Source organism: Ursus arctos, unplaced genomic scaffold, assembly GCF_023065955.2.
Source record: "Ursus arctos isolate Adak ecotype North America unplaced genomic scaffold, UrsArc2.0 scaffold_12, whole genome shotgun sequence".
Lineage (NCBI taxonomy): Eukaryota > Metazoa > Chordata > Mammalia > Carnivora > Ursidae > Ursus > Ursus arctos.
The window spans coordinates 67,024,886-67,042,094 of record NW_026622786.1 but is presented as its reverse complement, the minus strand read 5'-3'; the positions used below and the strand labels follow the sequence as shown (position 1 = coordinate 67,042,094).

At 48.8% G+C, this 17,209-nt stretch overlaps 1 protein-coding gene across 2 annotated transcripts in view; it reads right to left on the bottom strand.

Annotated features, from left to right (window-relative positions):
* BEND5 (BEN domain containing 5) overlaps window positions 1–17,209 on the bottom strand; it is a 47,102-nt gene that overhangs the window by 20,885 nt on the left and 9,008 nt on the right. The window contains exons 2-3 of one of the 2 annotated variants that reach the window (XM_026498137.4): window positions 10,719–10,852; window positions 8,190–8,574 (exon numbers count right to left, since the gene is read on the bottom strand). In XM_026498137.4, the coding sequence (XP_026353922.1) occupies window positions 8,190–8,574; window positions 10,719–10,852 (519 nt within the window). The remainder of the gene's footprint in view (window positions 1–8,189; window positions 8,575–10,718; window positions 10,853–17,209) is intronic. The other variant, XM_026498141.4, reaches the window with a different exon arrangement.

The window sequence follows — 17,209 nt, the reverse complement described above, 5'->3', positions numbered from 1 at the left end:
ATCCAGCAATGGAACGGGCTGCACTGGAAGGCAGTGAGTGAGCTTTCTGTCTCTAGAGGGATGTTACGGGAGGCTACAGAAGGCTTCCCGTCCCGTGTAGGAGGCTGCACCAAGTGAACTCTGGGACTCCCTACGGGACTAAGGTGCTAGGACTCTAAGAATTACCTCCAACCAAACTCAGCTCCCGGGAACAGTAACAGAGGGTGTGGTCAGACTTGGGCCCTGCTGAACCTGGCAACCAGATTCATTCCATCCATTCATCTTAACCCTCTGTTGCTTCATGAGGATGACTCTTCAGATTCCACATGACCGAGGCATGTCCTGTTCCCTCTCTGGTGCTCAGTTTTCCCATCTATAAGATGGGGGTGAAGGTTGGATTAGGTCCTTATTTAAAGAGATAATTTCTATAAAGAACTCTAGGAATTTTCTGGTTGGCACCTTGAGATCATATATACAGGTTGGTAAGGCTAAGAAGAAACGGTAGGCTCTTAAATTAGGCAGGTAACACCCCATTTAGTAACTAAAGGTTAGGCAGTCCCTGAATCTGCCGTAGCACACACAAAAGATTTCATCATGAAGGCAGGGGAGACCCGGCCCCTGCAGAGACACAGGGTTGGATGCCTGTGGGATCAGCCTGCCTGGCGTATGGAAAAGTGAGACAGGCCTCAATCTGAAACCTGGTTCTACCATCTCCTGGTTGGGTGACCTCAGGAAAGATACTTAATCTCTCTGAGCCTGCTCTCTGGGTCTCAACTGGTGAGCCTATCTGTTTTATGCATGACAAGCACCTAGCATCAGGCCCAAAGCAGGTGTTTAGAGAGGCCAGCATTTGCCTGGAAGGAGCCCCCTCCTACCTCCATTTCCTCTGACTGGCGGATCCAGCAGAGAACGAGCCTGCCACCTGGCCACACCAAAGCCAATGACCATCAGGCAAAGCCCTGTTCTAAGGGGAAAGTACATTCCTGTTCTTGCAATGGAGAAAGTCCCAGCAACTGCTACATGTTCCAGCTACCCAAGCAGGTAACAAAGCGACAGCCTGGAGCTGTCCCTCAGCCCGATCCTCACCGCCCTCGAAAAATGAACTTCAGGGAGAAAAGGGAAGGAGGCTCCTGGACGGCCCTGCCACTCTAAAATCTGTTCTTAAAAAATCATGTAGGAGGAACTGTGGGTAATCTTTTAGTCAATGGTGGAAAAAGCCCTTCAAAGTAGAAGATAACCCGTATCTTTAAAAGAAACAATTCCAGTTCTCACCACTAGATCTTTTCTGCCATCCAAGTAGAGGCACGGGGCACAGTGGTTTTGGCCCCACTCCACCACGCATGGAGGCAGCTGGCAGCTCGGGGACCTCCTGGGCCTCACCTCTGCAATGGGGATACGCAAACCTGACCTGACAGGATGTCTCTCACCCACCCTCTTTGGCCCTCCCTTAGCACCCAACTTCTGTGAGCACTCCTGCTGGTTGGCGAGAATGGACTGAGGCTGTAGGAGACAGATAATCATCCTGAGGGGGCGCCTGGGTGGCTCAGTCATTAAGCTTCTGCCTTCAGCTCAGAGCGTGATCCCAGGGTCCTGGGATCGAGCCCCGCATCAGGCTCCCTGCTCCGCTGGGAGCCTGCTTCTTCCTCTCCCACTCCCCCTGCTTGTGTTTCCTCTCTTGCTGGCTGTCTCTCTCTGTCCGATAAATAAATAAAACCTTAAAAAAAAAAAGAAAAGAAAAGAAAAGAAAAGAAAAGAAAAGAAAAGCATCCTGAGGTGAAGGGGCCCCAGAAGGAGAGCCCTAGCAAGGACGAAACTGAGCCATAAAGAGCGACATCTGAAGGACTGAGGGGGTCAAAAGGAGTGGTTGAGGACTGGGGATGGGAAGAGAGCATTCTGTCCAGGAACAGCGGGTGGAGGGAGAATTCTATAAACTACAGACCGGTGAACTTGAGCTCGAGGCCAGGCGAAGTCGTAAAATGGCTTATTTAAGAATGATTTCTGAGGACTTACCGGGGGAAGCAGCAATCTCCAGGAGGCACTGGGGGTTGACCAAAGATTAAGATATGCCAAGACAACCATACCTGTGTTCTGCGGCAGGACAATGAGAGTCTACGATATGCCAAGCATTGTACAAACATTATCCCATGTGCATCCTCCAGTGATCCTACATCATTTCTGCTGGGCCCACTGTGCACTTACTGTGTGTTAGCCCCTGGACAGAAGTCTTCCTGTATGCATCTGCTCATTCACTCTTCACAAGGACTATAGTGGTGGGTACTATCATTGACTCCGCTTCACAGATGAGGTAACTAAGGCCCAGAAAGTTAAGTAACTTGCTCAAGGTAACAAATTAGACCATGGAAAAGCCAGGGTTCCAAACCCCAGTACTTCTGACCTCAGGGCCCATGCAGGCCCTTGATCGCCAAGTAGGCATTAAAGATACCCATTTTACAGAGGAGAAAACAGAGGCTGTGAAGGGCTCAATCATTTACTTGAAGTTGCACATGTACTGACCCAGGGAGCTGAGATTCAAACCCAAGTGATATCTGTTGCCAAAGCCCAGGCTGCCTCCGGCACAGGGGAAAGCCAGCAGGAGGCACTTGGCTGACATCAGCTGCCTTTTCAAAGGCACCATCAGAGACCTGTGCTTAAAGAATCCAGCTCGGACAGCAAAGGATTTTAAAGATCAAAGCTGGTATTTTAACGACCTTGGACAGAACACAAGGCACGAGCCCAGAGGGGAACAGAGGTGACAGAAACCCAGCTCTAAAGAGCCAAGACAGATTTGCAGACCACAATGGCTTTCCTCTTCAAAAATTCCAACCAGCTTGTGATCTGGCCAACAGGGATGTGAGCTCTTCTTTTTGGTTCTCCTCGCTCAAATGGGGATAATCATCCTTACCTGGCCTCGCAATAGGGCTATCGCAATAGTCCAATGACAGAAACGTCCAGTGCTTTGAAACCTGTGAAGTGTCACGCCCATGTGAATTACTGTTATTAGCTCATTATCTATGCCTCTTTTGGGTCAGGATTCATCATTTCTGCCTCCATTCCCTGACAAAGCACACCCCAAATCTAAAACCAGTACAGGCCTCCCTCCTGCAATGACAGCACTTGTTTGGCTCTCCCTGGTGTCGTGCTGCGTGCAGGCCTGTGCTCCCCACTGGACTGTGCGCGCATCTTGAAGGCGGTGATTACAGCCTCCTCTCCGTATTCCTCACAGAGCCCTTTCCAGCTTTAGCTAGGCTAAAATCCCTTAATCACCCCAAAATGAATTTAACTATCTAAGAGGGACTTGTGCTAACACTGAGGACAACATCTAAGCTTTTGTCTTTGACCTCTAAGGACAAGGAATGTAACCGAGGAGAAAGCGAGGGAGCCTGGAGTCTCTCTGGCACACCAAAGCTCCTTGCAACTGGCTTTCCACCATCTGCTTCCCCTCAAGCGCTCGGAATTCTGAGTCCGCTGAGCCCCGGTTTCACAAATGCTGCTCTAATGCTCTAGCTTGTGAATGTTTAAAAACGGACCGTCTTGTTTGTTTCTGTATTCCTAGCATCTAACGCAGTCCTGGCACAAAGTATGCCCTCAGTAAATAACTGCTGAATGAAAGACAATAATGAACATACGCACAGATAAATCTCCACTTTATCAGTGGGAACACCACATGCCTTCCGGGGCCTCAGCATTTACTTCTGTGGGAGACAGTGGGCAAAAGAGGGCCCAAAAGGAGAAAGAGACCGGTATTTATTAAACATAATATGCTTTATGCTCACAGGGCTTTATTCTTGACATTTGCCTCCTCACTTAAGTTTGATGTTGTCACAGAGGCCCCGAGAGAAGAGACCCTCAGGCGGAGAGGGGCTCCCGCTCATCGGTGGCGGCTACTTCCCATGCTCCAATCACAGAAGGAAAAGTTCTGTGAGTTCTGTTTCACAGAGAAGATGTCCTTTGTGGGGAGTGGGGGCAGAGGAGTCACCTCCACATCTGTGACAATGGAGTCCAAGGGTTAAAGAAGGCCGTAGAGGTGAGGGTCCAGAGAGAGGCACTCAGGACCAGGTGTCAGGAGAGCCCCTGGGAACGGGCCTGTGATGCTGTCTGGGCTTCTCTCCTCAACAGCAGCACCAGCCCATTTCCTGGGTAAGCTCTTTCACCTCTTCAGGACTCCACGCACTAGAGACTCTTTCCTGTTAAGTCCAGCTTGTGTATACTTGTGGAATGAATGAAAGGCAAATTAATAGGGGCACAAAGGAAGAAGTGAGCCATCCAGGGAAGTCTCGGAAACATCTTATCCTATCTTGCTGCTGTCCTCTTGCCTTCGGCGCCCGACCTCCACCAGGCGCACTGTTACAAGTCCTGGCTGCCAGAGTGTCTGCTCACCACTCTGAGGTCCCCATCGGGCTCAAGGGGCCAGGCTCCTGCCCTTTGCCTCTTCTCATCTATCACCTGCAGGACCCCAACGCCTGGGGCAGTCGGCAACGATTGCTCCAGGGAGGGAGCCTTCCTTTCAAAACTGAGCATTGCCAACTGTTGGCCTCTCCTGCCTCTGAACCTGCCTGTTATGGGGCAGAGGATCCGGCAGCTCAGCTGAACAGAGGCCATTGAGCTGGGCCCCTGGGCACGGTGGACAGGAGAGAATATGCAAGGAAGGGCCTCTAAGAACAATGCTTGAGTCAGGCCCAGGGGGCCAAGGATGGTACAGCTCAGGAAGTGTTTTCAGAGGACACATGAAGCCAAGAAACAAAGAGGGTCTTAGTCACTTTCTGGCCCTTTGCCACATTACCCATTTCTTGATGATGTGCTCACATGAAGAGCTATTACAGCAGGGCCTGTCTTCGCAGACTCACCAAGAGAGTTCCACCTTCCAAGCCCAGCCTTGCCACTACACTGCATTTCAACTATACGCTTACATATTTACCTCCATCACTACCCACACCCCAACTTCAACGTCCAATGTCTTAGTCATCTTTGTATCTCTCCAGGCCCCTAGGCTCAGAAAGCATCTGGTCAATGTTAGCTAAGTTCATATATATATGTATATATATGGCCTTTTATCTTCTATCATAGAAGACCCCGACAGACAGAGAAGTTAGTTAACTTGTCCAGGGTTATACAAACAATTCCTAGTTAGGGGAGATAGAGTTAAAAACCAAACCGGGCCCCTCCTTAGCCCTCCCACCAAATGGTGTGAAAAAGAAGCTGCTATCTACTTCCCGTCTACTCACTCGTGCCTGAGTAACAAACATTCACCCTTCAGGTTCCAGCTTAGACGTCATTTCCTTCAGGAAGCCTTTCTTCCCCAGGCCCCCCAGATTCTGTGGGTGCCCCTCTTCTGTAGTCCCACAGCCCCAGGCGCTTTGTCCTTCTGGTGACATTTATGCCCTGTGCTGTCACTAGTTGTGTCCGTGGCTGTTTCCTACATCAAACTTGGACCTCTTCAAGGGCAGAGGGCAAGGGCTATATCTTAAATATATCAAACTCTCACTAGGCAAAATGCCTGGCACATAGCAGAAGACCAGTGAATAACTGTGGAAGAAAAGAGGGAAGGAGGGAAGGAAGCAAGGAAGAAAGGGAAGAAGGAAAGAAGGTTCCCAAAGCCAGGGTTGGGAAGGAGGGAAGTTGTGTTTGAATCCAGGCCTGGCTGGTTCCAAAGACCAGACTATAGCCGTGAAAACATGCAAATTCCTCTCAGGGTAGAAACCCTTCTATTACATTCTTGTGGATTTGTCTTAGAACTTGGCACATTATCATTCTCCAATCAACAAGTGCTAATCAATGGACCTGAAGCTTTCACAGGTCAGGGATGGTGGGTGTGGTGTTCCGGGATGCCCATGGTCCCTAGAGCATATGGGGCACTACACGTGGCGGTGGGTGCCCCACACGTACTTGCGGCCTGAGCTGACTTCTATTCAGCCCATTCACTATGAAGACAATGGTGACTGATCAGGGATGAGCCCACCACTGGTCCTCATGACGGCATTCAAGGCTTGTGGGGTAGGAGAGCCTGGAAGGTTCAAGACACTGATCCTATGGCTGAGGTCAAGTTAGTCTAAGTGTTTTAAGACTAAAGAGGCATGCAATGATGCCAAACGCAGTGTTTTATTGCCCGGAGGTCTAGGAGTGCTTTCTGGAGTTTAAGCCCCGCTCATGATCATATAAAACAGGCAGTTTTCCTAGGAGTCGAAACAACGGTGTGGAGTTTTTGTTGTTAGTGTGCTTTTTCCCCACAAGAAGTTTACAAAAGGTGTAGCATGCAAGGTGCAGTAAAAATAAAAAGACTCATTTGAAGACCAGGAAACACTTTTTCTCTCTGAAAATTCCAGCTTTCTCCCCATCCCTCACCCCCACTCCAAGACCAACATAGCTCCTGTGAATTTTTGTGGTTAGGGCTTCTTTTTAAGATTTTATTTTGATGTAGAATTTTAATAACTCTTTTGGTTGCATGCCACATGTGACCTTTAATGTCACTGCACACCTCTACAGGCTATGACCTGGGAGAAGGGCCAAGGCCGAGTGAGAAAGTGGGGAAACTACTGGCCTAGATATCACGGGACTTGGTCTGACATGAGTTCTGCCTCTGCCTCCCCAGTGACTCTGGGTAAGTCCCAACCTCAGTTTCCTTCTCTGTGAAAAAGGCATGGAAAGACCTCTCAGCTGACTCCCTGAGCCATTCTGAAGAAATACCAAGACACTGCCTCGGGGACCCACTTTAAGATATAAAATGTACTTATGAATATAAGTAAGGTAGGGTAAGAGCACATTTATCTAAACATCAAAGCAAATGAATGAGGCTTTACATAGAAATCCATTATCTGAGGGGCGCGTGGCTGGCTTAGTGGTTAAGCGTCTGCCTTTGGCTCAGGGCGTGATCCCGGCGTTCTGGGATCGAGCCCCACATCAGGCTCCTCCGCTATGAGCCTGCTTCTTCCTCTCCCACTACCCCTGCTTGTGTTCCCTCTCTCGCTGGCTGTCTCTCGCTGTGTCAAATAAATAAATAAAATCTTAAAAAAAAAAAAGAAAAAAAAAAGAAATCTATTATCTGATAACACAAACCTTCCTCCTTGAGTGAAAAATTATATTTGATTCAAACTTTGGGAATAGAACTTGTGTTTCTAGACTAGATTGCTCCCATTTTTAAGCAAAAAACACTGGTACGGGGTTATTAATGATTGTCCTCTGGGGATGTGGAGGCTGTGAACTGGTGTTACACTGGTTTCTGCAATACGGAGTGCCCTCTACCTTTTACAATTCTGGATTCTTATGTTCTGAGAGAATGTTTCTCTCTTGTTTTCTCTGCTAGGCAGTCATTTTTCCCTGCTGTCAAGGCTGCTGCTGCCTTTCAGATTTCCTAATTCTTGCTTCTAAACCACATTAGACAAGAAAACCTAAAAACCTGGTTTGTTATTATTGCTTGTAGCGTTAAGAGCCTCTTAAGTTCTTCTCCGAGCAAACCAAAGGAGTTTTCTACATCTTTATGTTAATCCTCCTAAGGTCACGTGCCTCTTGCTCAAAGCTTTTTAGTGTTTCTCATTCTTTCCCAAACAAGTCCAACAGCCCAGCCGGCAGCTTTCAAGGTCTTCGACCACCTGTCCTCAAACGCCACGGGCAGTACCTCTTGCCGGCAGGCTCGGGGAGCTTTCCCACCCTCAGTGGCTGCCGCCCTCTGCCCCCTCTTGTGCCTTGAGATACCCCCACCCTTCAAGGCCTGCCTCAAGGCTCACGGCCTTCCTGAAGTCTCCCTCAGTTACAAACAACCTCTCCAAACTCTGAACTCTCTTATCTTATCCGCATCCCCCCTGTGGCATTTATCTTTCTGACTTAACGTAATACACTTTTATAGGACCATGTCTAGTTCTCTTCACATTCCTGAAACCTCCTTGGAGAGGATTCCTACAACCCCTGGTACTGCGTCTCGCAGAAGGAGTGCAGAGATGAGTGGCGGCCCTGGCTCTCTGCGCCCCATTTCTCAGTGTTCCCCACCGGGTTCTAGGTAGCTAAGGCCGCTGCACTCAGAAGCTGCTCTCAGACTCACTGTGGGAGGGGTGGCTGTACCTCGGGGTGACGGCTGAGCCAAGCCTCCGCCCTCCCCTGGCTTCGGGGACGCCTGGCCCACGGCTCCCCCGGGCCCTCCTGGGAGAAGAGCTGTGCCACGCCCCCCCGACCCCCCCCCCCCCCCCCCCGTGGAGTGGGAGGTGGCCTGCTGGGGCACTCACCACTGCCGAGCCTTAGGAGCAGCACGTCCTGGAGCCTCCGGTTGAGGTCACGGAGCTCCTTCATTTCCGACACGAGCGCCCCGTACTCCTTGAGCTTCTTGGCCTGCTGGACCAGCTGCCTCCGAGTCCGCTCCAGCTCCTGCTGGAGGTGGCGCATCTCCTCCTGCTGCTGCTGGTAGTTGCGCAGCAGCTCCTCGTACAGAGCCCGGGGCACGACGGCGTCCTCCAGACTGTCCATGTCCTCCGTGCCCGGCGAGGCCTCCACGAAGACCTCCTCCGGACACGTGCTGTGGCCCAGGCTCAGGCCGTTCTGCTTCTCCAGCCGGGCCACCACGGCCTCGATGCTCTTATGCGCCACTTCGCTCGGCTTCCGCCCCTCGGGTCTCTGTGTAGGACAACGAGAATCAGTTCAGGCAAGGGCAGCTGGGACTTTCTTGGACTGCGGCTCAATATTTCCCCAGACAATCCTAGAATCACAGAACCACAGAACATCAGTGCTTGGAGAGACCTGTGCAAACACTCAAAGCCTTTCATTTTACAAATGCGCAAACAGAGATTCAGGGTGGGGAAGGGTCTTGCCTAAGGTCACACGGTCAGTTGGTGGCAGAGCCGGGACTCTGGTTTCCCAGACCCCGGTGCTTTTTCCATTCCATCGCTCTGCCTCCTGGGTGCCTGTTCTACCATTCGACCCTCCCCAGCTCCCCAGCCCTTCCCCACCCCACCCCCTGCCATAGGGCCTAGGCAGTGACTTGCTCACAGGGGTGTTCAATGTATATTGGTGGAGAATCTGAGAGAAATCAGGCTGGGCCAAACCATCCCAGGGGAGTCAATACTCAAATCTCTTCAACAATAAAAACATAAAAGGCAAAACACCCCAAGACAAAACAAACACCCCCGCCAACACACAAGAAAACAAAGGGCATTCCACCAGTAACCTTTTCCTCAAGAATGCTTTCATTGGGAAGGACACTAAGAACTCTAATCTGTTCTAATCTAGGGCAGGAGCCATGTCTTATTTTCTCTGTTTCTCCACTGCCTACTCAGAACTGGCACTTGGCAGGGGCTTGATAAATGTTTACTTAACTGAAAAGTTCAAAGAATGCTGGCACTGGAAGTTCCTTCAGCTTAACTCCCTCATTTTCCAGGTGAGGACACTGAGGCTCAGAGAGGGGAGGGACCACACTTGGGGTCACGTGGCGAGCTCGCAGACAGAGCAGGTCCGGAACCTAGAGCCCAGCTTCTAGCACGAGGCCCCTGCCCCCACATCTGCCAGCCTCTCCTCGGACTCTTGCCAAGTTGAAGCTCAGCAAGACAGTGGATATACACAGCATAGTTCATTGAGAAGAAAATTATCCAGGACTATCTAGGGGCTGGGGTTTCAGCTGCCGGAGGAAATTTCAGCTCAAGGAGACAAAGCTTCCATTGAGGGGGAGTGGGAGTTACAGGACCAACTGAATTCCTCACTCAAGGCAGGAGGGCCAGGAGCTCTCCTGATTGGGGCACTTGTGGGAGGTGCAGACAACTAAGGACAGTGGATTCCAGACAAATTAACTGCCTCAGGTCAAGCCTGCCTTTACCTCTTGATTAGTTTCTGGGTGTTTAATGAAAAAAACAAAAACAACGTGATTCTGAGATTGAGTTACATGACAAAAATCCTATCCTATCATTTTATCCCGCAGGATAAGGTGCTGCTAGTTCAGATGAACTTATCTTCTAAAATTGTACTGATCAATTTAGATAACTGTCTGCGTCACTACACTGTGACCACCAAGGGCCAGGGCCACGTCTGCCTAGTCGCTATGACCCCAGGAACCAGCACAGGGCCAGGCCCATAGCACGGAGGCAATGAATGCATCTCCTGAACTCAGCTGCATCTTTTGGACTATGCCTTGGGGATGTCCTTGACCTTGTGTCCAATATCAGACCATGGTCAGTGAAGAAGGCAGCCTTCTTTCTCCTCCCTTCCTCTGGGGTACCCATTATACAGAAACAACATCTGGCTTGTTGAACAAGATATTCAGTGGGTTTACAAGTGAAGGCTGGAGGAGACCAACTGGGGAGCACATCAAAGGAAATGCAACTTCATGTAAAAGTTTTCTTTCAACTCAGGGTCCACAAACTCCTTTGTGTAAACCTGGCACATTCTGCTTCCTATCGCGTCTACCCTTAGCTGTTAGGGGCAATCTGATAGTGGCTGGCTCTGAACTTCTGCCCGAGAATGGCTGTTTCATATTCTTGGAGCTCAGAGCCGTAGGCCAGAGAGGAAAGCACCGTTCCAAACCCTCAGCAGTGAAGACACTGCCTCCAAGAGGCAGTCAGGCAGTGAGTGGTGGCACCGCATGAGTCAGGGCTCCTGGAAAGCTGGCCAGCAAGGCAAAGGCATACGAGCTGTCCCAAGGCTCTCCCAACCTGAACAAATCCCCAGAGGACATTTCTGTGGGGAGAAGAGGCCAGACTGGAACTCTTCGGCTATCAAGACTCTGACAATGCCCCCATCAACTTCCAAAAAAAAGGGAAAGATTTTGTTACCTTGATGTGTCTAAGCTGTAAATCTTCTTCCCCGTAATCTTTAACCTCCCCATCTTCTTCTACGTGATTGAGAGAAAGTTTGGGGATTTTTATTTTCTTCTGCATCACACTGTTTTCAAGGTCAGATTTGTCTTCTAAAATGCATATCAAGAGAACAAGGTTCATTATGAGTCAAAATGCTCAAAATACCCATAACCTCAAATGCTAGAGAACGACTGAGGCCAGACCAGTTAAAAAGGAAAAATAAACAAACCTAAGACCTGTCCCGCCTGCATGCAGGGCTCCTAAAAGCAGCAGTGCAGATCAGGCTCCAGGGCCTGAGGTCTACGCTACAAGCACCGCCAGACAAAGCGCTGAAATCGTGTCCAATGATTTTGCTTAGAGGTTTCGCCAAGTATACCTTAAGGGGTGGCCTTTTATGGAATCTTGGAACTGGAGTGGCCGTTAGTTTGCTATTTGGTCTAAACTTAACTAGTCCATGGATCCCTCAACAACCAAGATCTTTCTAAGCCACGTGAATTCCCAAGAAAATGTGGTGTTTTTCTGCCAGCTCAGGTGCCAATAAGCATGAAAGGTTCACTGGCTCTTACGGAGACAGAGCCTCCCCACAGTCCCGACATAAGACAGGCTGAGGTTAAGACAGATAAGAAGAGTTAACATATAACATTTACTGCCTTTTTACCGGTATCAGATCATAGAATGGCACAGTTTGAGGGGCCCTGATGACCAGCTGGCCCAACTCTCTCATTTTACAGATGAGGGAACTCAAACCCAGAGGACAGAAGGGGCTTGCCCAAGGTGGGAGTCTGAGGGAGAGCCAGGAGTGAGAAACAGGCCACTGGCATCTCACCCCGTGCTTACGTGTGATACCCGTGTACACCGAAATGAACCAAGAACTGGAAGGTGCCACATAGACGCAAAGGGGTAGGACTTCTCCTCACTTTCTCATTCTTGGAGCTCAACTTCAGACAATCTAAAAGAATTTTTTTCTCCTGCACAGATGTCAAACTTTATTTCCCAGATCTGTCTTTCGCTGTAGCTGTCAAAAGGAAAAATTCAAAGAGGAGACTTCTAAAGGTAGAGCTGGAACCTGGAGCTGGCCCCTTGTGGTAAATATGTTGGGGTCTTGTGTTCTGGGCTTGAGTTGAAACTCTGGCAATTACTGTTTCTTTGATTCCTCAAAGGTTCCCACTGCTACATCCCAAATGCACTTTCTAGCATGTTGCCCAATGCTGGATGTGGCATGTGGCCAGGTAGCTGGTTAAACAGAGTCTCTGAGGGTCTTTATGTGTGAGTGTGTGTGTGCGTGCATGCATATGTGTGTGTGTTAAACATGCTCTTACACTTCCCCCAAGCCAGGCTTCTCTCTTCACAACTTGTTAGTAAAGCTGAGAAGGAAGCTTATAAGCACACAACTATTCTAGAATGTAGTCAAATGCCACATCTTCCCAAACAGTCTTAGGAAGGGAGCCCCCGTTTGAGAGGGGATGGGACTCTGGTGCCAGAGAGACCTCAGTGGGAACCTCAGCTCTTGCGTGGCAGGGCAAGGAGGGAGGCGCAAGGCCTTCGTCTCACGGAGCTCTGGTGTCTGCTCTGTCATTCACGTAACTCACGCACAGCACCTGGTACACATCAGGTTCTCAGTGAACAAAACAGAACATGAAGACTGACACTATCAACATGCTCGGAATCATTTTTATTTCCTTAAACATATAGTGAGTAAAGAAACAATTTTAAAAAAAAATCATGGAATGACTTAAGAAGGGTGCAGAGTGCAAGGGAACTGCCCAAGAAAAACTAGTCTTTGTCAGCCACCCTCACCGATCAGAGGGGAAAACGGCCTTCCCCTCTAACTGGAGGAGCACTCCTCGGATTCTGTTTTCACAGGAAAGGCCTGCTTTTATTCTCTTATGCCTATAAAATACATCCAATGAATTAGGCCTGAACAACAGCGGGAACTGTGGTCTTTCTAAAACGGCAGTGGCTTCTTCCTCCTACAAATCATTGTAGACTCTACAGTCCAAAAGCTGCTAAAATATAAAAGCTAAAGAATGTGCTTCAAACGAAGTTATCCCCAAATGGGGAAGACCGGTGTTTTTACATGTGAAACAAAGGACACCCAGGATGAGAGGGTGGCGTTGGGACTTCTGAATGTGTTAAGGCAAAGCTCCTGAGCTAGTCGTCAGTTTGAAAACTTCAAGGGCAAAGGTTTGCGATGCAGACACTGAACTAGAAATGACAAGCTAGGCTCTGCCTCCCGGAGCTGAAAGTCTGTAGCTCCGGACCAGGCTGGTTGGAGAGAGGCAATCACTCAGACGCACAAAACTGGGTAATATGTGCACTGAGAGCAATCCTCAGATCATCTCGTTCAATGGTTTCACAGTGCAGGTGAGGAAACTGAGGCTCCAGAGGGCGAAGTCCACTCATCCGTCCACTCAACGGTCAGGCCCGCGGATGCAGAAGAGCGACACAGGTAGGGGGCTCACTCTGCAGAGCTCACTAATGTGCAAGGTCACAGAAGTTAATGTCAAAACCCGGACAGTGTGAGAACCCAGACCCTGTGACCGGCATCCAGAGCATTTCCTCCTATGGCTCAGCATAACATTTACTGAGAATTTACACTTACGGGTTCCAGCCTGGGCCCCGGACATGGAACATGAGCACCCAGTTGTGGGGGCACAAGATAAAAACCGATGAAAAAGATAATCCAAGCCCTCAAATAGTGAGTTTGGCTAAGGGGGAAGTAACTGCTATAGGATCTCAGGGGCAAGAGAGATCCCTTTGGTCAGGGCAACCATGGCAAGCTTTTGAGAGATGACACTGGAGCTAGACTCCTTACTTCCTGAGTGATCTCAGGTAAGTTACTTTACTTCTATGATCCTGCTTCGTCATCTGTGCCTCAATCACTCTGCCAGGCTGCTGTGAAGACCACCACTTCGGCATCAATTCTAGTAAGTACCTGAGGGGAGTGAACAGTACACGGGCAGGCAGTGCTCCTAAGCCATTTAAGGATGGAAAGAATCTGGACCACACAAAAGGGACCAAGACGAGAAACTAAAAAAGGAAGGTTGGAAAACTATTTAGACTGGAATGGTTACAAAACATGGTTCAGTTACAGGCAGGAAAAAGAGGCGAGGAAGGAAGTTAAGGTGGTTGGGGCTTAGAGAATAAATGGCCTTGAATGCCAAGGTAAGAGGAACTGAGGTCTGGTCAACAGGTGTGGAAAATACTAGGAGTCAGACAACCTGGATTCCAAGTCCAGTGCAGCTACTTGGTGGAGTGAGAAGTCAGGCAAGCTTGCTATGTCAGTGAGTGTCATTTTTCTTTTTCTGTAGAAATGGAGACATAATGTGTACCTCAAGTGGGATCAAATCAGCTGAGTAAATGTGCCTTGAAAGCAACAGAGCCCTGTATGTATGGTGGACGGCAAGGCTCGGCAGAGCCTGCTGCTGGCTCAGAGCCTGCTGGCGGCTTGCTTTTTTCAGGTGGAGACCTGCCCAACTGCCTGCCTGGAGGCTCCACTCCCTACCTGATACCAGGAGGCCCCACCCCCATCAGCTGTACCCTGGGCTCCACGCTCTTCCATGTGAAAGGAATGTCCCCCTCCCTTCTTGTCTGCTTGACAAACTGCTCAGCCTCCACTCATCTCCTCCGTCTTCCTCAAAGGTCCCAATACACAGTGTACGCGCCTCTCTGTAGCCTCTTGTTTTAATATGCCGCAAGCATGTGGTTTGAGGTCTACCTTCCCCACTGGAGTGGGAGTAACCTCAGGACAGGGCCTGTACCCTAGGCTTGGCCATACAGCAGGGACTCCTCAAACAGCACTGTTTAATGGAAGAAGAATAAAAAGAGGCTACACCAAGAAGTAAATGAGAAGACGCTCCCAATCATCAGTCATTAGTGGACTGCAGATCAACAACACAACGGGCTACCTGCCACTCCACACGAAGATGGCTGTAATCAAAAGAAAAGATCAGAGAAGAGATGCAGCAAGTGTTGGGAGGATGTAAAGAAACTGGAACCCTCATTCATTCCTGGTGGGTGTGTACAATGGGACAGCCACTGTGGAAAACAGGCTGACTGTTCCTCAAAATGTTACATATAAAATTATATGACCCAGCGTTCCACTTCCAGGTATACACCCAAGGGCAATGAAAACATATCTGCTAAAAACCTGTGTGTGAATATTCATAGCAACACTCTTCATAATAGGTAAAAGGTGGAAACAACTCAACTGTTTATCAGTTGACAAATGGGTAAAAAAAATGTGGTATATCCATGCAATGGAATATTATGCAGCTGTGAAAAGAAATGAAGTACGACAGATGCTACAACATGATGAATCCGGAAAACATTATGCTAAGTGAAAAAAGCCAGACACAAAGTCCACGTGTTGCCTGATTCCTTGTGTGTGAAATGCCAGCATAGCCAAATCCACAGAGACAGTGAGTAGATTAATGTGTGCCAGGGGCATTGGGCAAAGAGGCAATGAGAAGTGACCGCTTAGTAGGTCACAGGGATTTCCTGTGTGTGTGTGTGTGTGTGTGTGTGTGTGTGTGTGTGTGTGATGAAAATGTTCTGGATTGGATAGTGAAGATGGCTGCAGAACACTGAATATACTAAGAACCACTGATTTGTACATACTTTAAAATGGATAAAATAGTGAATTTTATGTTGTTATACTTCAACTAAAAGACAGGCTACCACTTGTAGAATGTCTACCCATCAGCTACCACCATAAGGCTACTCTCTTATACTACTACACTTCACAACAGCCCTGCAATTAAGTATTATTAGCCACATTTTCCCCCCCACTAAAAAAGACATGAGACTCACAAATGGCCCAAAGCCACCCAGATGGAAGGTGCAGAGCCAGAATTTGATCTAGGTCTCTTCCCACTAAACCCATGTTTATCCTCTCTAAACACTGGCCTGCAACATGGCAGAACCAGCACGAATGCCGAATGAATGAATGATGGCTATGGATGAAAACACCCAAATTCCCCAGTCCGAATATCAAAGCAGAAGAACACTCTACTCCCACTCTCCTGCCAGTTGCCTCTGTCCTCATGAAGTCCCCAGAAAGCAGTGATCATCGCCAGGCATAACAGAAACAGGTTGTAGCCGGGCCTCAGGGCTTGGATGGTTTCTTTGAAAAGGTAGGCTCAGCAGTACAGGAAGGTCTGAAATGACAAGAGTGAGTTCCAGAAAGGAGCAGAAGCAGGTAGTCCCTCCAATCCCATGCCTTCTGATCTGAAAACTTGGCCAAGGGGGACCTTGAGGCTCCTCCGAGAGCTAACTACTTCTTGGTTCTATCACAATGTGCATCAGTCTCCACCTTGACTGGTGCTCCAGGGATAAGGGCCCAAGAAGACCCGGGGCCTCCATTCATCCTTTTCTGCAGTCAGTGCACATTGACTGGGCTCTGTTTTGAGTTGAAACAATGCTAAGTGTTCCTTGTCTTTTGGACCCTTACAACCCAGTATGTACCTAGGACCCCAACCAGAATGCAAGGTTTGACTTCCTGAGAGATGCTGGCTCACGTGGGGCAAACCTCCGGTCTCCAGGTCTTCCTGACCCTAATCCTGATGAAGGTGATACCTCACATCTACATCTAGTCCACAGAAGATTAATGAATAATCAGTGTCATCATCAAAAGTGAAAGAAATGGTTGGGAGAGGGAGGCCCAGGATCTAATAAAAGCAGCACAGTCCTTTGAATGAGGGTCCTTGTGTGGAATTCTGCCTCTGCCACATACTAACTTTGGGAACTTGGGCAAGCTACTTAACCTGTCTGGGTCTCAGTTTCATTATCTGTAACGTGGAAATGATGAACTGTTTTCCAAAAGATGGTGCATGTAAAACACCAAGCACAGAGCCCTGCTTGTCATAGGTGTTCAATGAATAGCTGCTCTGAGGCTGTCCCTGCGGGTTCCGTGCTTGGCTTTTATCCCATGGCAAAGAGAAGCACTGCAGGTATCTGACACAGGTGGAGATGCGATGAAAGAGATGTTTCGGGAAGATTAATGTGGCAGTGGCAAGCAAGATGGATGAGGTGTGAGGAGGAGACTGAACACAGGGTGACAAAAAGCTGTAACTCTTGACTGGTCACATTAATGAAGGTGAACGGTGGTGTGGATCTTCTAAGACAGCGAATAACTTCACGTAGCATTTTAACGTAGCTTTGGAGTGTGCTTCTGGCTTGGAATCCCAAGAAACCACATGGACGAGGAAAACTCTCTAGTCAACCTGCCTTTGCAATGGTTCCAAGCCATAGACTAAATAATCAGTTCTCATGTAAACAAACAAATACGTAGCCTCTGGAGAGACAACCTTTACTGATTCTGACTTCCTAATTCTCTTTATTCCAGGGCGAAGAAAACCACCAAGGATTTGGACATCAACTATTTCCTCCTCCTTTCCAGCTGCTGTGATATCAGTTGATTGCATCCATCCAGTCAACAAATACTGAGTAAGCACCTACTGTGTGCC